At 38.7% G+C, this 25,246-nt stretch overlaps 1 protein-coding gene and 1 pseudogene across 1 annotated transcript; both read right to left on the reverse strand.

Annotated features, from left to right (window-relative positions):
- Positions 1 to 7,465: 7,465 nt before the first annotated feature.
- Positions 7,466 to 8,413, reverse strand: LOC109261332 (olfactory receptor 56A3-like; annotated as a pseudogene).
- Positions 8,414 to 21,798: 13,385 nt separating this feature from the next.
- On the reverse strand, positions 21,799 to 22,746 carry LOC109261329 (olfactory receptor 56A3-like). The gene has a single exon (XM_019439883.2). The coding sequence runs from the start codon at positions 22,744 to 22,746 to the stop codon at positions 21,799 to 21,801; it is 948 nt and encodes a 315-aa protein (XP_019295428.2).
- Positions 22,747 to 25,246: the final 2,500 nt, after the last annotated feature.

A 25,246-nucleotide genomic window follows, 5' to 3' on the forward strand; every position in this document is an offset into this window, starting at 1 on the left:
CGAAAAACTATAAGCCTGATTAAAGAGAAAGAGAGAGAGAGAGAGAGAGAGAGAGGAGAAAAGAATAAATTAAAAAAAAAAAAGCTTGCTCCTATTTCCTCCAGAGCTGAAGAACTGAAGCTGAGACTGGAGAACTCTATGATCAGTAGACTTCATGCATGCGGGGGTGCCTGTGTTGGTCCTGTGGGTGAGAGGCCCATTGCACTGGCTCATAGTCAGACCTGCCCTTGTAAAGATGTCCTGCAGGGCACATCGGGGCAGGGTTTGGTGTGACTTCAGCTTCCACTGGAGGTGCTGTGCTGCTCACTGAAGTCCAACCACACTGGTGGGGGTGGGGGGAGATGGTGTCACCCTGCTCTTTCTTCCCTGGGGTGGGGAGCTCATGCCTTCCACTGATCAGAGAGCCCTCACAGACAAGCAAACAATCTCCCCTCCTGTGTCTCAAACCTCCATTAGATCCTTGCCCTCAACCCATCTGTGCCTGGGCTGTTGACATGGCTGGCATGACAGCTCTCCTACGTTTTATCTCTGGTGCGTGTCCGGATTTTATAACTCCAAATCTTAAAGGACCTGGCAAGATACAGACCCACTGCCCTCTTCCCAAGGTGAACCTCACAGTGCTGCACCTGGTGCTGTTCTGTCCCAGAAAGGCAGTCGCACTGCTGCGCTGGTGCCTGGAGTTTATGGTGAAGCAGAGCATCTGCCTGTGCCTTTGTCACCTGCTGTTAAGACTGCTCATAGGCTCCAGCTGGGTCTTTCGTCCTTGTAGAGTCAATATGCCCTCTTCCAAATGCAGTCCAGGAAGGGGAACGTGCGACCCAGAGGATCCCCATCCCATGGTGTCAGCTATCTGCTCGCAGGCCTCAGGCCTCCTCTTCTGAAGCACTGTGACCCACCTGAATTGACTCCAGGGAATGGTAAGGACCTCCAAAACCTAGGAATTTGATCTCTACTTTTCGCAAGAACTTTCTGGAGTTTTCCCAGTCCCCCAGACAGTGGTTTTGGGGGAGTGCTTTTCTTGCATTAACCTGATGAGATGCTGCCTCTCTTCCATCTCTCCTCATCTCGAAAAGAGCTCCCTACCCTCCATGGCACCATGGCTTTTCTCTCCCCCAATTCCTGTGTCCATACCTCATACCTGCCTGGTTCTCTCTCTCAAACTATGCAGACTGTTCTCCCAGTCCTCAAATTGATTTACTAGGTGTTCAAGATCTGAAGTTGATCTAGCTGTGTTCAAGGGATGAGCAAGCCCTGGGTCCCTCAACTACTCCAGCTTAACTCCTCCAATGTCTGGTACTTCTTCAACCACAGACATTTGCTATGTGGATGTGATTAGAACCCATTCATGGCTTCTTTTACTCTATATGGCAGAATAGCTGCAACAGAAACTACGTGGCCTTAAAAATCTGGGCTTTTGAAAGAAAATTTCTACTGTTCTCAGTGCTAGTGTTTAATATATGCATCTTTCTATTATCAGTCAGCCTTCAGATAATATTATTCTATTTCATATATAAGATATGAATTTATAAAGGTTTATTTCCATTTGACCCCTCCATATCATTCTTCTATTTTTACCACACATTTTATTTCTACATAGTTTATAAACTCTAATACATTGTCACTATGTTTTTCTCCCCTACTTCCTCTCTGTCTATGCTTTCAATGACCAAGTATATGAATACTAGACTGGTTAATATTATCTCATCTGTCATCAGGTCACTCTACTTTTTTTTTTCAGCATTATTTCTCTATGTTTTTTAGTTTAAATAGTTTACATTTCTATACCTTTAAATTCTTTGTTTTTTTCCCCCCATACTGTCAAATCTGCTATCAAAGTCTGTGTACAGGCAGCACCAGTTTTAAGAATTGAAATATTAACTATATCATACATTTCAAGTACCCCCATATTCATATATACAAAATAGAGCTCACAAAATTCAAGCAAGATTTAAATTACACAAAAAGGAAAATATAAACAAGTACTTTTGTAACTACAAGACATTTGAAAACTCTCACTGACAAAGGACAATGTGTCCTGCATCCTGGAATTAGATAGCTACTTTATTCCTAGGTTTTAGTGTGTGCAGTCAGATCTAATATTCTATGACTTGTCTCAGCTTTCCCCCATGTGGCATCTAATCTAAGCATGCTGGGTTCATAGTATAATTATTTGAATAATATTTTGGAAGGTAGAGGTCTTAGCATTGAGTTATCATTTCTATTAGACTGTACTGTGCTACATTTTCTCTGGATCGTGCCTGGTTCTGATGAAGGGAATCCTGTTTTTCAGCCCCAATTTCCTCTGTATAGCTTTGGGTTTTTTTTTTCCATTTTTTAAATTTTATTTATTTTTTTTGAAATTTATTGTCAAATTGGTTTCCATACAACACCCAGTGCTCATCCCAAAAGGTGCCCTCCTCAATACGCATCACCCTTCCTCCCCTCCCTCCCACCCGCCATCAACCCTCAGTTTGTTCTCAGTTTTTAAAAGTCTCTTATGCTTTGGCTCTCTCCCACTCTAACCTCTTTTTTTTTCCTTCACCTTCCCCATGGGTTTCTGTTAAGTTTCTCAGGATCCACATAAGAGTGAAAACATATGGTATCTGTCTTTCTCTGTATGGCTTATTTCACTTAGCATAACACTCTCCAGTTCCATCCACGTTGCTACAAAGGGCCACATTTCATTCTTTCTCATTGACACATAGTACTCCATTGTGTATATAAGCCACAATTTCTTTATCCATTCATCAGTTGATGGATATTTAGGCTCTTTCTGTAATTTGGCTATTGTTGAGAGTGCTTGTATAGCTTCGGTTTATAGGATTGTGTTACTTCCTTGGCTCAAACTCAAGTTCCTAATGCAATATTCTGCCTAGTCCTTCAAATCCTATTCCGTATTTGGGTCCTGACTTTGCCAAGTGGCCACTGCCACTTAGACCTCTACCTTAGCTTCTCTTTGGCTATGTCTTTCCTACATATTGACATTTCCCTTTGCTTCTTGGACTTCTCCTTCCTCCAGGCACAGACTGTTTGCACTTATAAACGTGGACCTTGACTGTCCTGCTCATTACTGCAACCCCAGCACCATAACAAAGATGTCTATATTAGGTATCAATGAATATTTTGCAGATAATATAATATTGACTGTTGGCCTGAAGGGCCATTACCTTTCTCTGTTGTGCTCTGCATTGTTCTTCTGGCACAATTTCTGGTGTCAGCTGTGTCTGCCCCCAAATATTTGTCTCACTTTCTCTGCACATTGAAGGAAGGGTCTAATTGTGGGTAATAAGTAAGTAAACTGAAAAGTCTCACAACAAAATCTGAGCTGTAACATTTTGTGGATATGGGTATTAGGTTTTAAGAGACTGTTTTTCCTACTCCTATGTTTTACTGAATAATTATACCATTTTCACTATTAAGCATTTCAAATAAAATATACTTTATTAAAATAATAGAGTTGAAAATAACTAATTTAAAATACTCATACATATGTACCTGTAAATAGTGTTATGAGTAGTTTAAGGAATGACAGAGTATGATTATTAACATCTAACTTTTGATAAACCTTTGACACTATCATCTGTTGCTTCCCCTAGCACTAATATTCCTGTCTTATCATCAGTAAAGTCTTTATTTACATTTTTTTCTTAGCTTCTGTAACTTCCAAGGTTTACATATGACTTTCTTTTCTTTCTTTCTTTCTTTCTCTTTCTTTCTTTCTTTCTTTCTTTCTTTCTTTCTTTCTTTCCTTCTTTCTTTCTGAGAAAGAGAGAGAGAGAGAGAGAAAGAGAGAGAATGGCAGAGGGAAAGGGAGAGAGAAAGTCGCAAGCAGGCTCTGCACTGTCAGCACAGTGTTTGATGCAGGGCTTGATGCCAGGAACTGTGAGATCATGACCTGAGCCAGAATCAAGAGGAGGACGCTTAACCAACTGAGCCATCCAGGTGGCCTTATATGGTTGTATTTCAAATCTGTTGCTCCAGGATTTGAGGACTGTGTATTGTAAAAAGTAATAGATGGGCTTTCTCTTACTTTACCCTTCTCACACTGGTCTTTAAGACATAAGCACTCATGTAATGCAAGATTTTAAGACAGGGAAATCATTATTCATCCTCTAAAACACTGGCTTCCTTTCCTCCATATGGAAAAACATAAAAAAAAATAAAGTCACAGCCAAGAAGAAAAAATATCGTTTTAATTCTTTTCCGAGAAGGATACATTTTTCCTCAGTTCAACTGCTCTCCTACCCATTTTTCATTTGCCTTTTGAAGCTGGATGTCTAGTGCTGAACTGATCCATATATTACCTACTAGTCACATGTGGCTGTTGAGCACCTGAAACTCAGTTGTCCTGACTGAAATATGCCGTAAATGTAAAATACATACTGGATTTCAAAGACCTGGAATACCTAAAAAGAATATAAAATATGTTATTATTAAATTCTTTTATATTTATTATGTGTTGAAGTTATAAAGTTTTAGATATATTGGTTTCAACAAAATACGTAAGATCATTTTTACTTTTTACAGTTTGTTTATTTTCTTTTTATAGATTAATGTGGCTACTAAAATGTTTAAAATTAAGTATGTGGCCCACATTGTCCTGGACAGCACTGTTTTAGTATCAATTATTTTAGTGGGATAAAGCCATCGTTAATCTGTTCAACTTATCAAATGGATCTGTCAGTACTTCTTTTTTTTTTTTTAATTTTTTTTTCAACGTTTTTTAATTTATTTTTGGGACAGAGAGAGACAGAGCATGAACGGGGGAGGGGCAGAGAGAGAGGGAGACACAGAATCGGAAACAGGCTCCAGGCTCCTACAGCCCAGAGCCTGACGCGGGGCGGGGCTGGAACTCACGGACCTCGAGATCGTGACCGGGCTGAAGTCGGACGCTTAACCGACTGCGCCACCCAGGCGCCCCTGTCAGTACTTCTTTGATGTGAGCCATAAATGTGTATAAGTTGCATATAAACACAACAATGCAAAACTTTCAAAAATATAGGTTTTAAATATAAAGATTTTTCTAGTCTACTTTGGAAGACATGGCTTATGCCAAATTTTCTCAGTCTTGGGTGGTATATGCTTTAAATCCCCTGATGTAGCCTTTTTCATGCATTCAGTGTTCAAGTTTTCTAACAGCTAATTGGAGAGCTCTGGGTTTGTTATACAATGTGACCGTAGTAGAGATTAGTCCTGAAAGTTTTTAGTTCCTTGATGAGAAGATGTTAATATATGATAGTGTTTGAGCTAGTAGATTTTCATTAGCTCCTTAGAGATAGTAGGATAAATTTACTTTAGCACATTATATCTTCATATTCATAAGACCTTCCTGTTGCTATCCAGTTATTCACATTTTAAACCATGTCATTTTATTAAAGTTTAAATGTGCAAGAGAATGGGATTTTGGGGAGTTCTTTTTCAAGTGACAAAGAAAGAGGTTATTTATGGTATGAACCTAACTGGATCTTGACTTTTTTTTTTTACTTTTGAGAAACATATTATTCCTAAATAGAATGTTGGTTATGTACTTCTAAGTATTCTATGGTATTGTATTTATTTATTTATTTATTTGTTGAGAATGAGAGAGAGAGAGAGAGAGAGAGAGCGAGAGAGAGAGAGCATATGAGGAGAGGAGGGACAGAGAGAGAAAAGGAAAGGGAGAATCCCAAGCAGACTTCTCAATGTAGAGCCATATGGGAGGCTCAGTCCCTCAAACCGTGAGTTCATGACCTGAACTTAAATCAAGAGTCAGATGCTTAACCAACTGAGCCACCCAGGCTTCTCTTAACTATTATTTCTTAATTATGTGTGTACAGGTTTATTTTTCAAATAGTAGCTCATAGTGATATCCAGAAGGAGAGGAATGAAACACCAATTTATTATTCTTCACTGTGAGATGGAGAAGATGAAGAAACAGAGTTGTGCTGAGTGAAAGCTTAAGTAGTCTAAGGATGAATCCAGGTGCTCAGTTAAGGCTGAAAGACCCAGGTTTGGGGAGAGTATTGATTTAGACTGTTAAGAGATTTTCCTTCCATGGTCTAAACAAGGAAACACACTGATAAGTTGTTATTGAGGCACAAAAGCTCATATTTAGAAAGGATATTCTGGGGTGCCTGGGTGGCTCAGTCGGTTAAGCATCCGACTTCAGCTCAGGTCATGATCTCACACTCCGTGAGTTCAAGCCCTGCATCAGGCTCTGTGCTGACAGCTCGGTGCCTGGAGCCTGCTTCGGATTCTGTGTCTCCCTCTCTCTCTGCCCCTCCCCTGCTCATGCTCTGTCTCTCTCTGTCTCTAAAAAAAATTTAAAAAGCAAGGATATTCTAAAACAAATTGTTCACTATTCTCAGGGGTAGCCAATGAGTATATACCATGAAACACAACGAGAACACCTAATTTGTTCCCAAAGACCCCTTTTTTTTGGTAGTTGTGCAAGACTTACAATTCAAACCTTAAGTCTCTATCTAGTGCTTAGAAACTGTACAGTTAATATGAAAACAATGTTCAGATATTATATTTTTCATATTTAAATTATTATTACAGGACGATACATAACAACACTTGCAAACTTTTTTTTCTTAGTTTTTATTTTATTTGAGAGAGAGAGCGTATGCAAGTGAGTGAGGGGCAGAGAGAGAGAGAGGGAAAGAGTGATAAACAGAGCTCACCTGAAGCGGGGCTCAAGCTCACCTGATGTGGAACTGGAACTCACGAACCATGAGATCACTACCTGAGACTGAATCAGATGCTTAACTGACTGAGCCACGCAAGCGCCCAATTCTTGCAATCTTTAACTCATCAGAGGAACTGTATTTTGATACCATAAATTTTGACATCCTGAATCCAAAAGATAAACGTCCAAAGCACAAACCCTTTGGGGGGGAAAATTTATGAGTATCTCAAATCTAATCAAATACATTGCTAATTGTTGCACAAGTGACAAATCCATCCAAAAACTCTGTCCTCTTACAAACCTCATTTTGAATCACCACCCAAATGGAGACCCAATTAGGATCAGCAGTAATGATCCATCATTCAGGACTGAAATTTCACGCCTATGTCTTTGTCTTTAATATGCTCCCTTCTGTGGAAATAAGAATAAGAATGAATTACATATTATACAACTGTAAGCCAAAATGTCCACAGTTGTATATTCAACTCCAAAGGCATAACATATTAACAGCTGTATACTCAGGTACATAAATTTCTCACTTCAGAACCTGTCCCCCAAGGATTCCCAGTATTTTGTCAAAATAGGATATTTTGGGGGAAAATCAAAAGGGGTCAATGATAGTTCTAAGGGAGAAGTGAGAAAAAAAAAAGAAATTACAATGAAACTTAAGTTTTATTAAAGAAGACACGTTATCCAATTTACCCACTTTGAGATTGCAACTCGTGGATGTGAATTTCAACCCCCTCACCCATTATTGATTCAAAACTCAGGAATGCAGAGATCCTGTTGTCCTTATTAGCACCCTTTCTTTAATAATCTCTGGATTCCTTGCTTGATCTCCTGGGTTCGCACCCCATACACAATGGGGTTGAGGGCTGAGAAGATAACATGGTGGAGGATGTTGAGCAAGATTGGCACATCAGGGGAGACTTTCTACTTCACCACAAGAGTGAGCACGAAGACCAGAAGGATGGTGCTGAAGAAGAGGATAAGGATGAAGTGGGAGCCACATGTGCTCAGGGCTTTGGCCACAGCACCCTCTGCCTTGAGTCTCAGCACAGCTCGCAGTATGAGGGTGTAGGAGAGAAAGATGAGGATGAGGTCAGATCCTAGCACAGTCCAGCTTATTGCAAACTGGTAAAGGCGATTGATGGTGACATCATCACAGGAGAGCCTGGAGACAGACATATTGGTGCAGATGCAGTTCTCAATGACCTTTCTCCCACAATAATGGAGTCGGGATGAGAGAATGGGGATAGGCATTGTAACAATACTACTCCTGGCCAAAATAAAGACAGCAGCCTTGACTACAAATTGGTCAGTGATGATGGATGGGTACCTCAGTGGGTGACAGATAGCCACATAACGGTCATAGGCCATGACCATGAATGTACAGGACTCCATGGCAAAGAAGCCATTCATGATGAACATCTGGAGGAAGCAGGCATAGAAACTGATGGACTTGAGGTCAAACCAGATGATAGCTAGGACCTTGGGAATGACAGTGAGACTGAGTATGATGTCCAGCAGGGAGAGGATGCTGAGTAGATAGTACATGGGCTCATGCAGAGAGGCTTCCACCCATATGGTGATCAGGAGAACACTATTGGCCACCATGGCCAGGAAGAGGAGGAGACTGAGTGGCAGGGACAACCAGAGCTGCCAGGTGTGGGACCTGACAAAACAATTCAGGAGGAAGTCTGAAACCTCAGAGGAGATGGTGCCATTTTGGTGTGATGTCATAGTTTGTCATATATTTCTACAGCTTTCTTGTAGTGGTCTGTAAAATTAGGATAAAAATTAGCTAGTGACACATGACACATGGATTTAGAACAATTTGCTTCACCTAGGTGATATGCTTGAGTCCTAGCAAGTCATCCAGAGTCATGTGAATTCATCTGTTTGTCCTTTGTGCCATGCTACTGGGATAATCCTAACAATTTAAGCAGTATAGAGGACTGAGGATATATGGTTTGTTTAGACATGTTTGATTTGTTCAAACATGTTATTTCTTTGCAGAAACTAAAGAGAAGGAGAGAATTGCCTAGAAAACTACTTTTGGACTGTTGTGTCCCAAATTGTTCTTATAAGTCTTCCTTTTGTGTTTTATTCTTTAATTATCATATAGACTACCACATGATAACTGAAGTGTAATAATATATGCAGGCAAGTAGTACAGCCTGGCAAAATTGGGATTCAGATAAGTGTCCCTAGCTCTCCCTGCCACTCCTGTTCTGAGTTTTCAGCTGTAGTTTGCATTAATTACAGATTTAAACAATGATGCCCTGCAGATAAAGTACTTAATCTTCATAACCTGTAAACAGTCATTTAATGAGGTAGGTGAGGATCTTGCCAAATAGTCAAATTTTTCCTCCTCTATACATCTTCACATTTGTAGGATCCTTAACTTTGGAAAGAAAGAAACTTAAGAGGAAAAGGAGAAATTTCACATAGCTATGTGAGACCCATACCTGCTATCAGAAAAGGTGAAAATCTGTTCTGGTTGCAATAGTGTGATGAAGTCTTAACTTTAAAGATTTGCATCCCATTTTAATTTTATTTTTCCATCTTCAGTATAATGATCCAGGTACACATTTCTCTGTTTCCAAGCACAATTCAATGTTGCCATGTTCTCTTATCACTTAACATCCTCCCCTGGCATTCTGTTAGGTGTTAGGATCACAACATTGAAAAAGACACTGTCCTTACTCTCAGGAGGTAAAAGGAAACCATTCAGGGGGCAATGAGTAATAATAAGAACAAATGACAGGTCTTGACAAACTATTAGGAGAGTGAAGGAGAGGCTGAGTAACTCTGATATGGGACAAGGTACAAGGGACATTGGCTGTTGAAACAATGTAAATATAGTGAGGTGCTTCTCTCCTTTACATTAAGGGTGAAGGATTCCAATATGGTTGTCCCCCTGAATTGTGAAAGAGATTTGAAAGATGGCTGTAGTCTGGTCAAAGGTAAGGATCAGGTCTTTGTCGGGTACTTCAAATCTCTCAGTCCATTGTAGCTAATCTGTCTACATGCACCAAGGCCTCTGTTAAACCATTACTTTATGGGTTTAGAAACACTTTTTCATTAGAGGTTTTAAGTACTTCCCTGTTTATTACTCTTTAGGCTCACTATACAACATAAATTGCATATTAATTTGGGAACTTTTACCATTTCGTCTAACTGTACTGAAATGTCCTAGGACTTCATCCCTTTCGAGTTATTTAGCATGTAGTGAGATATGTTATAATATCACATTACCAAAAAGGGAATTTATATCTCACAACCTTAACCACTGTATTACACTGATCTTCCTGCTTAATACAGTTGGGTTGGAGCATTTTCTAGGATTCCTCTGGATCTCATGAAAAATTGTATGAAAATATGTTTACCCCATCAAATCTATAAAAAAGAAAACAGCTTCATGCATGATACAATGAATGTTTTTGATAACTGAATCTGATGGAGGAGAAATAGTGTTGGAATGGGGACAGGGTGGCAATGAGGGAAGTTACAATAAAACTGTGAACTCAAAGATGAATGATATTTTCATACCTTTAGTAATTTTTTTCTTGGGGTGGTTCAAATAGGGTTGTTTTTTTTTTTGTTCCAGTTAGGATTTTCTGTTCCCCAGTGGCAGTTCCAGTCTTGCTCACCTGGCTGCTGTTAGATTCTCTGCATCAGGAGACCCTGTTAGTGTCTGGGACTTACTCTCAGAGGGGGAATAAGGCATTCCCTTCCAGGGTTCCTCTATTCTCTTTGATCCTCTGCTTTCCTAAGCAAGGGTTTGTGCAGCTGGCACCTGCCAGGCATGGCTCTCACATGATAAGTAGAAGAGATTTAGATGGCTTTCCAATTCTTTTTCTCTTGCTAATAGAATAAGTTAGTAATGGGGCGCCTGGGTGGCTCAGTCGGTTAAGCGGCCGACTTCGGCTCAGGTCATGATCTCGCGGTCCGTGAGTTCAAGCCCCGCGTCAGGTTCTGTACTGACAGCTCAGAGCCTGGAGCCTGGTTCAGATTCTGTGTCTCCCTCTTTCTGACCCTCCCCCGTTCATGCTCTGTCTCTCTCTGTCTCAAAAATAAATAAACATTAAAAAAAATTAAAAAAAAGAATAAGTTAGTAATGACTGGCGATTTGGAGATGAATTTTAAACATATTTCATGTGTGACTCATAACATTCTGAAGTACGTAGGTTAGGTTGACCATTTTAACAATTTATCTTTTGAAATGGGCAAATTGAAATTCATTGATATTGTGTATATTTTCACAGTTTAATTAGTAGGGTTTGGATGTGGAAGAAATGGAAGTTAGGTCTAAAGTGACTATAGTGACTATATGAATACATCTGTTTCCTGTGTCACCAAAGTGATGTAGAAATACATATCTTATCTGGCATTTTGTTTTATATGTTTTTAGGTTTCTCTCTCTCATCTCCATGCACATGCCCATAAAATCCTCAGGCACTTTTCCAGAAATCTGGAATCTCTCTTTTCCTTGCACTTAGTATTTTGACTCCTGGTTTCACTGCTCTGAGTGCAATTTTCTTCTTAGTTTTCTTTTATGTTGTGTCCGATAGTACTGTTTATTATCATTATTAGTAGTAGTAGTAGTAGTAGTATTGTCAGGACCACATAACCCCAGAAACTCAGACAGAACTTGAACCATTTCTCCCAAATATGGTTTACGAAATTATTGAGTGCAACCAGTGACAGGTACTTCAGTTATCTTCTGGGCATAATTTTTTGTTTTTACAGCATAGCTTGTAGAAATTCTTTAGATTGAGCTTAATCTGAGGAACTACTTTATTACTCCCTCTGATCCCCAATTGTCATCTCTGTCTTCAACCTCTAATGTTAGCTAGACTTAATTTAATTCCTCCACCATGATTCAAGCATTTGTAGGCAGATATTTTGCCCTAAAGTCCCTGTGTTTCAATATGTACAGTTGATAACTCCAAATCATCTAAACTAAGCTGTAGATAATGCCCTTTCCAGGCTCCCATTCCCATTCATCTCCTGTGGACAAAGTACTGCGTATTTGCCTCGCTGGTACCACCCAGCAAAAGACCCAAAAAGGCAAGAGGCGGCAGAAGGCAAAGTCCCTTCGTACAGGTTCTCATTTGTGCTTCCTGATCTAAGACAGGGTTCAGTCTCTACTACTCTGTTTTCAGATTACTTCAGCACTACTGACTCCGGAATGGAAAGGAGCACTGATGTTATGGAAGAGAAAGGTGTCTCCTCTCCCCATCCCCAGTGCTCTGGCTAATCTTGGTATAGCTGCTTCTCAGGCACCCTCTATACCCAGACTCACTTACAGAGGATGTGAAGCTGGGGTCCACTGATATCGGAGTTCTGGTTAGTTCCTGAAATATCTGGGTGTAGTTATAACTCCAGAGCCTAAGGGATTTTACCTTCTGGGAACTTCTCCAATCCCTTCTTCCTTGTTCTTAAAAGATCCTCTTAGGACAGATAAGCAGGCAGGTTGGAGAAAAAAATTATTTTCTTTCTCTGTAAAATCAAGGAGATTCTTTTTTCAAGTTACTGTAGCATTATTATCATTATGATGCCATCATACAAGTCATGATAAGTTAACATCAATCCATTTGATAGTATGGTTTGGGAGGTATCTATCTAACAATCATGTGGACGAAGCCAATAATAACTTCTGAGTGAGCTTATTGGACCCATGGAGAGCACAAAGGTTAGTATCCAAAATCTATAAAGAACTTATCAAGCCTAACACCCCCCCAAACAACAACCCAGTTAAGAAATGGAAGGAAGACATGAATAGACACTTTTCCAAAGAAGACATCCAGACAGCTAACAGACACATAAAAACAGTCTCAATTTCACTCATCATCAGGGAAATACAAATCAAAAACACAATGGGACACCATTTCACACCTATCAGAATGGCTAAAATTAACGACACAAGAAACAACAGGTGTTTTTAAGGATGCAGAGAAAGGGGAACTCCCTTACCCTGTTAGTGGGAATGCAAACTGTTGCAGGTACTCTGCAGGACAGTATGTAGGGTCCACAAAAAACTAAGAAGAGCACTACCCTATGAGCCTACATTTGTACTATTAGGTATTTCCCTAAAGGATACAAAAATGCTGATTCAAAGGGGTATATGCACTCCAATACTTATAGCAGCGTTGTCAACAATAGCTAAACTATGGAGAGAGCTCAAATGTCCATTGACTGATGAATGGATAAACAAGATGTGGCGCATATATATGTGTGTGTGTGTGTGTGTGTGTGTGTGTGTGTGTATAATGGAATATTACCCAGCCATTAAAAAGAGTGAAATCTTGCCATTTGCAATGATGTGGATGGAGCTAGAATGTATCATGTTAAGAAAATAAGCCAACCAGATAAAGACAAATACCATATGACTTCACGCTTTTATGGAATTGAAGAAATAAAACAGTAGAGCACATGGAAAGTAGAGGAAAAAGAGAAGAGGGGAAACAAACCACAAGAGATTCTTAGTGATAGACAACAAACTAAGGGTTGCTGGTGGGTGGAAGAGGGGCTAGATAGGTGATGGGTATTAAAATGAGCACTTGTGATGAGCACAGGGTTTGGTATGTAAGTGATGAATCACTGAATTCTGCTCCTGAAACCAATATTGCATTGTATGTTAACTAAGATTTAAATTAACAAAAATAATTTAAAAAATAATACTGCGAAAATGCAATGTGTCTTTCAAAGTCAAAATCCTACAGTGATTTTTGCTGTATTGAAAGACTTTTCAAATAGGATGTATCTACAACTGTATGCTAGGGAACACAATTTATTTTTCATTTTCATTTTGAGATTTATGTGAATTATTCACATCCTCAAATTATGGGAGCAAGCATCATTAGTTTCTTTTTCTTTCTTATTTTTCATTTTAAAAAATTGATTACAGCCGACACACCATGTTGCATTACTGTCAGCTGTACAACATAGTGATTCGACGAGTGTATACAGTTATGCTGTTCTCACCACAGGTGCAGCTACCACCTACCACCTGTGTTCTACCACCGTAGAACACAATTACAGTACCCCTGACCAAGGGTGATGGTGTGCCATCAGCATCAGTCTTTTTAAAGGCTTTATTTTGCTTTATTTTAATTTCTCTGTCAACTGCATATCTCAACTTCACTCCTATTTCTCTTCTGTTTAGGAAAGTGAGAGCTCCAGTGTTCTTAAAATATGTCTTTCTAATTAATCTCATGTATGCTTATGCAACTACATGTTCATCTATTGGAGGATTATTTGGATATTAGATTTTATAAATGATATGGGATCATAAATCTGATCTTATTCTTTGTGTTCACTCATCACTAAATCTTAACAACTGTCCATGTTGTTCTGTGTAAGTCATTCTTTTTGATTGCTGTTCAATTCCCATGATATGTATTTTCTCTTTTTATGTAAGTAATCAATACCAAAATGACTTACAATCAACTCTTAACAATATTGTTACTGTTAATATATTTGTATGCTTCTCTTAGAGTCCTTAGAGTGTGTGTAGGAATGGTTTGTGTTTTCACTTATGGCATACAAAAATATTTAATTTTACTAGGAATTACCAAATATCTCTCCAAAATATTTAAAAATCTCACTAGAAATTTCTGAAGTGTATTTTCACATTCCTTATACCATTTGATGTGACCTTTAAAAAATAACCTAGGTGAATATGTTACTACTTTATTATTTTTATATTTAAAAATTTTTAAGTTTATCTACCTCATTTTGAGAGGAATAGAGTGAGGGAAGGGCAGGGAGAGAGGGATAGAGAGAGAATCCTAAGCAGAAATCATGCTGCCAGTGCAGAGTCCAACACAGGGCTAGATCTCAGGATCCTCAAGATCATGACCTAAGCCCAAATCAAGAGTTGGATGCTTAACCAACTGAGCCACCTAGGTACCCCTTAAAATTTTTAAAAATTTTACTTAGAGAGAGAGCTTCAGTCAGGGAGAGTGGCAGATGGTGAGAGAGAGAATCTCAAGTAGGCTCCAAAATCAGTGCAGAGCCCGATGCAGGGTTCAGTCTAAGGGATCTTGGGGTCATAGCCTGAGGCAAAACCAAGAGTCAGAAGCTTAACTGACTGAGCCACACAGATGTCCCAATTTTAGCCAGTCTGACAGCTGTGAGGTGGTGTCTTACTATGGTTTTGATTTGTGCTTCTCTGATGATTAGTGATGTTGAGCATCTTTTCATGTGTCTATTAGCCATCTGGATGTCTTTAGAAAAATGTCTCTTCATGTCTTCTGCTCATTTCTTCACTGGATTATTTGTTTTTTGGGTGTTGAGTTTTTATAAAGTTTATTTATTTATTTTGAAAGAGAGAGAGAGAGAGAGAGAGAAAGCAGAGGAGGGGCATAGAAAGAGGGAGACAAAATCCCAAGCAGACTTCTTGCCGACAGTGTGGATGTGGGGCTCAATGAACCATGAGATCATGACCTGAGCTGAAATCAAGAGTCAGACACTTAACCATCTGAGCCACCCTGGTGCCCCGAGTTTGAAACTTTATAGATTTTGGATATAAACCCTTTATCAGATATATCATTTACAAATAACTTCTCCCATCCATCTGTTGCCTTTTACTTTTGTTGATAGTTTCCTTTGCTATGCAGAAACTTTTTACTTTGATAAGTCCCCGTAGTTTTATTTTTGCTTTAGTTTCCATTGCCTCAGAAGACCTATCTAGTAAGAAATTGTTCCAGTCGACATCAAAGAGGTTACTGCTTGTTTCCTCCTTCAGTATTTTTATGGTTTCCTGTCTCACATTTAGGTCTTTTATCCATTTTGAATTTATTTGTGTGCATGATGCAACAAAGTAGTCCAGTTTCATTCTTTTGCATTTTGCCGTCCATTTTCCAGCACCATTTGTTGAAAAGTCTGTCATTTTACCATTGGATATTCTTTCTTGCTTTGTTGACAATTAATTGCCCCTATAGTTGTGGGTTTTCTGTTCTGTTCTAGTGATCTATGTGCCAGTTTTGTGCTTTGATCACCACAACTTTGTAATGTAATTTGAAATCTGGAATTGTGATGCCTTCAGGTTTGGTTTTCTTTTTAAGATTGCTTTAGCTATTCAGGGTACTTTGTGGTTCCATACACATTTTAGGATTATTTGCTGTAGCTCTATAAAAAATGCTGTTAGTGTTTTGATAGGAATTGCATTAAATTTGTATGTTGCTTTGAGTAATATAGACATTTCAAAAATATTTTTTCTTCCAATCCATGAGCATCGAATGCTCATTTCCACTTCCATTTCCTTGTGTCTTTTTCAGTTTCTTTCATCAATATTTTATGATTTTCAGAGTACAGGTCTTTCACCTCTTTGCTTAGGTATATTCCTAGATATCTCATTATTTTTGGTGCAATTGTAAATGAGATTGATTCCTTAATTTCTCTTTCTGCTGCTTCTATATTAGTGTACAGAAATATAACACTGTACATTGAATTGTGTCCTACAATTTTACTCAATTTGATTTTCAGTTCTCGCAATATTTTGGTGGAGTCTTTTGGGTTTTCTATATAGAGAATTATGTCATCTGCAAATAGTGAAAGTTTTACTTCTTCTTGATGTGGAAATGTTGGGGTTCAAAGCCAGTGGCCAAGAAAGAATTCTTGAGATGTCTTTGGTGCAAAAAGGTGGTTTAATTAAAGCACGGGGATAGTACCCATGGGCAGAAAGAGCTGCACTGGGGTCGTGATGGGTGACTGATTGTATAACTTCAAATAGGGAGAGCACAGGTCTCTATTTTGGAAACAAGGTTTCCAGGACACTGAGGGGTCTAGGTATTGTTGGAAAAAGGTCATTTATTGCTGTTTAATAAACCCTCAGACAGAGACCCTTCAGATAAGTATCAGTGGGCCTTTGCTTGGAGGATGTTTGCCAACATACATCTTGGGGTGTAGAGGTAAAGCAAGTTTCCAAAGGCATTTCTATATGTTTAAAGTAGACTCACAAGATCGTGGGGGTTGGGATAATGTTAAGCTAAGATTGCCTTTTGCTCTTAGCAAAGTGTCAACATTGAGGCAGCTGAATTTCTAGAGGAAGGTGACTCTGCATGTCTAAAGGACTTATCAGTGGCCTGTAAGTTGAAAGAAAAATTTAACTTTTTCTTTTGCCTTTGTTTCTGACATCAGTCCTTGGTGATTTGGATGCCTTTTATTTCTTTTTGTTGTCAGATTTCTGAGGCTAGGGCATCCAGTACTAAGTTAAATAACAGTGGTGAGTGGACATCTCTGTCTTGTTCCTGACCATAGGGGAAAAGCTCTCAGTTTTTCCCTGTTGAGGATGACGTTAGCTCTGGGTGTTTCACAGATAGCCTTCATTATGTTGAGGATATTTCCCTATAAATATACTTTTCTGGGCATTTTTATCATGAATGGATGCTGTACTTTGTCAACATAAATGTAAAATACACACTGGATTTCAAAGACCTAGCATACTTAAAAAGAATGTAAAATATGTTAGTATTAAATTCTTTTGTATGTATTATGTTGAAATTATGTTTTAGATATTGGATTCAACAAAACACATAATTAAGTTCAATTTAATTTCTTTTTATAGTTTATGGTGGTGACTAAAACATTTAAAATTAAGGATGTGGCTCACATTGGACAGCACTGTTTTAGTATCAATTATTTTAGTGGGATAAAGCCGTCATTAATCTTTTGAACTTCTCAAATGGATCTGTCAATACTGCTTTGATGTGAGCCATAAATGTGTAAAAGTTGCATATAAACACAATATAAAACTTTCAAAAATATAAGTTTTAAACGTAAAGATTTTACTGTCTAGTTTGGAAGACAACACGTGTCAAATTTTCTCAGTCTTGGGTGGTATATGCTTTAAATCCCCTGATGTAGCCCTTTTCATGCATTCAATGTTCAAGTTTTCTAACAGCTAATTGGAGAGATCTTGGTTTGCTATGCAATATGACCCTGGTGGAGATTAGTCCTGAAAGTTTTTGGTCCCTTGATGAACAGATAACTTCACATTAGCACATTATATCATATTTGTAAGACTTTTCTGTTGGTATCCAGTTACATGCACTTTATTTTTTTATTATTTTTAATTTTAATCTTAAATTTATTTTCATCCAAGTTAGTTAACATGTAGTGTAATAATGATTTCAGGAATAGAATTTAGTGATTCATCACTTTACATATAACACCCAGTGCTCATCCCAGCAAGTGTCCTGCTTAATCCATCCCCCCATCCAAAACTCCACCAGCAACCCTCAATTTGTAATCTGTATTTAAGAGTTTCTTATGGTTTGTCTCCCTCTCTGTTTTTATATTATTTTTGCTTTCCTTCCCTTATGTTCATCTGTCTTATTTCTTAAATTCCACAAATGAGTGAAACCATATGATATTTGTCTTTCTCTCACTGGCTTATTTTGCTTAGCGTAACACACTTTAGGTCCATCCATGTTGTTTCAAATGGCAAGATATCATTCTTTTTGATCACTGACTAATGTTTCATCATATATATGTGTGTGTGTGTATGTGTATATATATATACACATACACACACACACATATATATATGGAATATATACACATGTGTATACATACTACATCTTCTTTATCCATTCATCAGTCAATGGGACATTTGGGCTCTTTTCATACTTTGACTATTGTTGATTGTGTTACTATGAACATTGGGGTGCATGGGCCCCTTCAAAACAGCATAACTGAATCCTTTGGATAAATACCTAGTAGTGCAATTGCTAGGTCATAGGGTAGTTCTATTTTAATTTTTTTGAGGAATTTCCATATTGTTTTCCAGAGTGGCTGCACCAGGTTCCATTCCCACCGCACTACAAAAGGGTTGCTCTTTCTCCATATCCTCAGCAACTTCTGATGTTGCCTGAATTGTTCATATTCTGACAGGTGTGAGGTGGTATCTTATTGTGGTTTTAATTTGTATTTCCCTGATGATGAGTGACATTGAGCATTTTTTCATGTGTGTCTTAGCAATCTGGATGTCTTCTTTGGAGAAGTGTCTGTTCATGTCTTTTGCCCATTTATTCACTGGATTATTTGGTTTTTGGGTGTTGAGTTTGATAAATTACTTATAGATTTTGGATACAATCTCTTTATCTGTTTTGTCATTTGCAAATATATTCCCCCATTGTTTCAGTTGCCTTTTAGTTTTGCTGATTGTTTCCTTAGCTGTGCAGAAGGTTTTTATCTTGATGAGGTCCTAATAGTTCATTTTTGCTTTGTTTCCCTTGCCTCTGGAGACATGTTGAGTAAGAAGTTGATGTGACAGAAGTCAAAGAGGTTGTTATCTGTTTTCTCTTCTAGGATTTTGATGGCTTCCTGTGTTATATTTAGGTCTTTCATTCATTTTGAGTTCATTTTTGTGTATAGTGTAAAAATGTGGTCCAAGTTTATTCTTCTACATGTCACTGTCCAGTTTTCCCAACACCATTTGCTGAAGAGACTGTATTTTTTCCATTGGATATTCTTTCCTGCTTTATCAAAGATTAGTTGGCTATACCTTTGTGGGTTTGTTTCTGGGTTCTCTACTCTGTTCTATTGATTGATGTGTCTGTTCTTCTGCCAGTAACATACTGTGTTGATGATTACTGCTTTTTAATATGGCTTGAAGTCCAGAGTTGCAATGCCCCAGCTTTGGTTTTCCTTTTCAGGATTGCTTTGGCTGTTTGGGGTCCTGTCTGGATCCATACAAATTTTAGGATTGTTTGTTCTAGCTCAGTGAAGAATGCTGGTGTTATTTTCATAGGAATTGCACTAAATATGTAGATTGCTTTGGGTCGTATCAACATTTTAACAATATTTGTTCTTCCAATACATAAGCATGGAATGTTTTTCCACTTTTTAAGTCGTATTTAAAAAAATTTTTTTAAATGTTTATTTATTTTTTGAGGCAGAGAGAGACAGAGCATGAACAGGGGAGGGCCAGAGAGAGAGGGAGACACAGAATCTGAAGCGGGCTCCAGGCTCTGAGCTGTCAGCACAGAGCCCGATGCGGGGCTGGAACTCACAGAGTGGGAGATCATGACATGAGCCGAAGTCGGACGCTTAATCGACTGAGCCACCCAGGCGCCCCCCTTTTTTTAAATTTTTTTTTAACGTTTATTTATTTTTGAGACAGAGACAGAGACAAAGCATGAACGGGGGAGGGCCAGAAAGAGAGGGAGACACAGAACCTGAAGCAGGCTACAGGCTCTGAGCTGTCAGCACAGAGCCCGTAAGTCGTATTTTAAACCAAATAATTTTTTATGGTTGAAATGTGTGAGAGAATGAGATTTTGGAGAGGTCTTTTTCAAGTAACAGAGAAAAAGGTTATCTATGGCATGAACCTAATTGTATCTTGACATTGTTTTTTCTTTCTGTTTTTTTTTTGTACTTTTGATAGTTATATTATTCCCAATAAAATGTTGATTATGTTCTTTTAACTATTGATTCTTAATTATGTCAGTACCTGTTTTTGGTGTTTGTTCTTTTTTCCAATAGTAGCTCATAATGGTATCTAGAAGAAGAGGAGTGAGATACCAATTCATTGTTCTTTATTGTGATACAGAGAAGAACAAGAAATGGACAGTTTTGCAGAATGAAAACTTAAGTAGGCCCAGGATGAATCAATGAAGGCTAAGAGGCCTAGATTTTGGGGACAGTATTGGCATTAGACTGTTGAGAGATTTTCCTTCCATGATGAAACAAGGAAACACACTTATGAGTTGTTATTAAGGTGCAAAAGCTTATATTTATTTATTTATTTATTATTATTATTTTTTAACGTTTTATTTATTTTTGAGGCAGAGAGAGACAGAGCATGAACGGGGGAGGGGCAGAGAGAGAGGGAGACACAGAATCGGAAGCAGGCCCCAGGCTCTGAGCCATCAGCCCAGAGCCCGACGCGGGGCTCTAACTCACGGACCGCGAGATCGTGACCTGAGCTGAAGTCGGCCACTTAACCAACTGAGCCACCCAGGCGCCCCTCAAAATCTTATATTTAGAAAGAATCTTTTAAAATAAATTTTTCACTATTCACAAGGGTAACAGATGAGTAACATGAAACACAATGAGACCACCTAATTTGTTCCCCAGAACCCAACTTTTTGTGTAGTTGTGTAAACCTTACCTTTCAGACCTTTAACTCTCTATCTAGTGCTTTCTTATGTTGTCAGGTAACTTGCTACATATAGATATGCCTTATTCCATTCCTCATTCTCTCCCATTGAGAAAAATATGTTCTTGGAACTCATATTGTATTACCACTAACTATAGTTTTAACTCCTGACAGCAACAACATTCTATTTTTGTGTATTCATATCTGAAGAATTACCAGGACACAAAGTATCTTTAGATACTATACAATTAACATGAAAATAATGTTCAGATATTACATTTTTGATATTTAAATTATTATTACTGCATCATATATTATAATCCTTGCAATCTTTAACTCTTTAGCAGAGCTGTCTGTGCATATCATAAAATATGACACTCTGGATCCAAAAGATAAATGTCCTCCCCTTTGGGGAGGAGAATTTAGGAATCTCTTAAATCTGATCAAACTCATTGCTAATTGTTTCACAAATGAGAAATCCAAGAAAAATCCCAGTTCTCTTGCAATGCACATTTCAAAAGACAACCCAATTACAGACCCAGTTACACATGAATAGCAATCTTCCATCATTCAGGACTGAAATTCAACTCCTATGTCTTTGTATCCAATATGCTTCCTTCTGTGGAAATAAGAATAAGAATGCATTACACATTACATAACTGTACCCCCAAATATCCACAGTTGTATATTCAAGAATGCAAAGGCATGAAATATTAACAGCTGTATATTCAGGAACATAAATTTGTCACTTCAGAACCTACCCATGAAATCTCTGTATGTTGTTAGTATAGGATAATATGTGTGGAGAAAAAAAGTAAAGTGGTCAAGGATATTGTTAAAGTAAAAGTGAGACAAAAGGAAACTTACAATGAAACTTAAATTTTATTAAATAAGACACAATATCCAATAACCAGTTTGAAATTGTAACTCATAGATAAAATTTCAGCTGAATTACCCATTATTTGATTCAAACTTAAACTATATTAGGAATGAAGAGATCCAGTTGTCCTTATTACCACCCTTTCTTCAGTAATCTCTGGATTCCTTGCTTGATCTCCTGGGTCCGCACTCCATAAACTATGGGGTTGAGGGCTGCGGGGATGACATGGTGGAGGACGTTGAGCAAGACTGGAACATCAGAGGAGACCTTCTTCTTCACCACATGAGTGAGCACAAAGACCAGAAGGATGGTGCTGAAGAAGAGGATAAGGATGAAGTGGGAGCCACATGTGCTCAGGGCCTTGGCCACAGCACCCTCTGCCTTGAGTCTCAGCACCGCTCGCAGTATGAGTGTGTAGGAGAGGAAGATGAGGATGAGGTCAGATCCTAGCAGTGTCCAGCCTCCAGCAAACTGGAGGAGGCGATTGATGGTGACATCATCACAGGAGAGCCTGGAGACAGACATATTGGCACAGATACAGTTTTCAATGACCTTTCTCCCACAATAATGGAGTCTGGATGAGAGAATGGGAATAGGCACTGTAGAAATAACATTCCTGGCCAAAATAAAAATGGCAGCCTTGGCTACAAATTGGTCAGTGATGATGGATGGGTACCTCAGTGGATGGCAGATGGCCACATAACGGTCATAGGCCATGACCATGAATGTGCAGGACTCCATGGCAAGGAAACAGTTCATAATGTACATCTGGAGGAAGCAGGCATAGAAGCTGATGGACTTGAGTTCAAACCAAAAGATGGCCAGGACCTTGGGAATGACAGTGAGGCAGAGCACAATGTCCAATAGGGAGAGGATGCTGAGTAGATAGTACATGGGCTCATGCAGAGAGGCTTCCAGCCATATAGTGATCAGGAGAACACCATTGGCCCCCATGGCCAGGAAGAAGAGAAGGCTTAGGGGGAGGGAAAAAGAAAGTTGCCAGGTGTGGGACCTGACAAAACAATTCAGGAGGAAATCTGAAACCTCAGAGGAGATGGTGCCATTTTGGTGTGCTGTCATATTTTGTCATATATTTCTACAGCTTTCTTGTAGTGGTCTGTAAAATTAGGATAAAAATTAGCTAGTGACACATGACACATGGATTTAGAACAATTTGCTTCACCTAGGTGACATGCTTGAGTCCTAGCAAGTCATCCAGAGTCATGTGAATTCATCTGTTTGTCCTTTGTGCCATGCTACTGGGATAATCTTATCAATTTAAGCAGTATAGAGGACTGAGGATATGTGCTTTGTTTAGATATGTTTGAATTATTCAACAGTTAAGTTTAAGGAAGTTTTATATCTTTGCAGCCACTAAAGAGAAGGAGAAATTACTTGGAAACTACTTTGTGAAAGGTGAGTCTCTAAATTTGTACTCTTAAATTTCTTCCCTTTTGTGTTTTATTATTTAATTACCACCTAGACTACCACATGACAATTTAGCAATACGCACAAATGAGTAGCAGAGTCTGGCACAAAGTAAGGACTCAGGCGCATGGCCTTAGTTCTCTATGCCACCCCCCATTCTGTATTTTCAGCTATAGTTGGCTTTAATCACAGTTTGAAAAAATGATACCCTGGAATTAATGTTAGTTAATTTTCACCTTGTCTAAAATGTTATTTTAGTTCATTGGTGTTGATCCCACCAAAGAATTGCCAATAGGTATTCATATATGTAGGATTATTAGCTTCAGGGAACAGTTTTAACAGTAGAATGTGCAATTCCACATAAGTGTGTGTGACAGTGGCCAAATAATTGCCAGTACATATTAATATATGTAGGATTCTTAACTTTGGTGAAGAAACAACCTTAAAAGTAGAATGTGCACATAGAAATGTGAGAATGATATGTGTCTTTAAACAAGATGAAAGTTGATTGTTCTGATTGCAGTAATGTGAGGGTGATGAAGTCTACCTCAAGTCCTTTCGTTTCCTTTCTATATCCCTTTCGGTCTTTACTGTAACAATCCAGGTCCTCTTGTCTAGTGGTTATGCTGTGCCTTGGTGGAGTACTCACAAGGATTGGCAGATGCTGCACATACAGGTGTTCATGAAGATAAACACCCATAGAAAAAAACATCCAGTCTTGAGTTAGTTAACAAAGGACCTTCTCCGGTCTTGGCCACTGTGTTCATTGAACTTTGTTTTTCCTTAAATTTTTCTTATTGGATACATTCACTTGTAAGTTTGAGACATAACTAATTGCACTTGAACAGCCCAGACCTTGCCACAATGACCTACAGGATGCACAACCTCATGCCACCAAATTTGAAATACTCCCTCCAAACACCACTTTCATCATTTAGGTTTGTCTTTGATCTTTCCCACCCTCTGATCTAAGTCTTTGCAAAACTCTTTGATTGCACCCTCTGATCTAACTGTTTGCAAAATTTTTACACTTATTCTTATAGGTCAGAGCCCCCAAATTCACCATACTCAAGAATCTTTTAATTTTCAATCATTCAGAGTATTCTTGGCAGGAATTGGGAATTAATTACATGAAAGGAAGGAATATCTTGAAATGACCATTAGAGGGTATAGCCAAATGGAAAAAAATGGCAATTCAGGCATGAGTATCCATGGAGAGGTACAGAAGAAGAAGCATATTCTCTTTGTCTCCTGAAGAACTTTAGGATAATTATAGCCCTAGGATGAAATTTCTGAGGACAACATAGGAGTGTTTTTTATCTGTTCTTTCCACTCACTGACTCTTCCTTCTTCTCTTTTCTCTGGATGTTCCTCTGAGTTCAATCCATAATTTATCCAAAAAATATTGAACTACCTACTCAGCCATAGAAGTAAAGTATCTGAGACCATGCTGTTCTACTCTCCTCTTAAAATCTTGGATTGCAATCAGAGCTAGCCAGTGGAGCACTAGGGCTGAGGACCTAGAGCTAATGACTACAGGTTGTGGGTAGGGACAGGATGAAGAAGCCAGTGAGGTTGAAGAGCAATGATAAAATCAGAGACCCTGCAGGGTTAACTTTTATCAGACTGCAGGATAGCACTATGGAAGCCCTGTTTGAAAAAGGGGAAGGGTTGTTAGGGACCACCTAACTCCAAAACTCAGAATTGTGAGACCTGTCTCCCAAGTATCATTTCAGACATCATTGATCTAAACCAACCAGTGTGACAGATACCTCTATGATCTGTGCATAACTTTCTGTTTGTGGCAGCAATAGCTTTTAGAAATTCTTTATATTGAGCTGACATAGGAGGAACAACCTTCTGACTCTCACTGACCCTCCAACTGTGATCTCTGTCCTAAACCTAAAATATAAAGTTTATTTGTTTATTTTGAGAGAGAAAGCACACAAGTCAGGGAGGGGCAGAGGGACAGGGAGAGAGAAAATCCCAAGCAGGCTCTGTACTGTCAGTGCGGTGCCTGGGTGCAGGGCTTGAACTCATGACCTGAGCTTGAACTCATGAACTGAACCATGAGATCATAGACTCAGACACTTAACTGACTGAGCCACCCAGGTGCCCCGAGATTAAATTTCATTCCTATGCCATGATTCAA

Source organism: Panthera pardus, unplaced genomic scaffold (assembly GCF_024362965.1).
Source record: "Panthera pardus isolate Hobbes unplaced genomic scaffold, ASM2436296v1 HiC_scaffold_12, whole genome shotgun sequence".
Classification (NCBI taxonomy): Eukaryota; Metazoa; Chordata; class Mammalia; order Carnivora; family Felidae; genus Panthera; species Panthera pardus.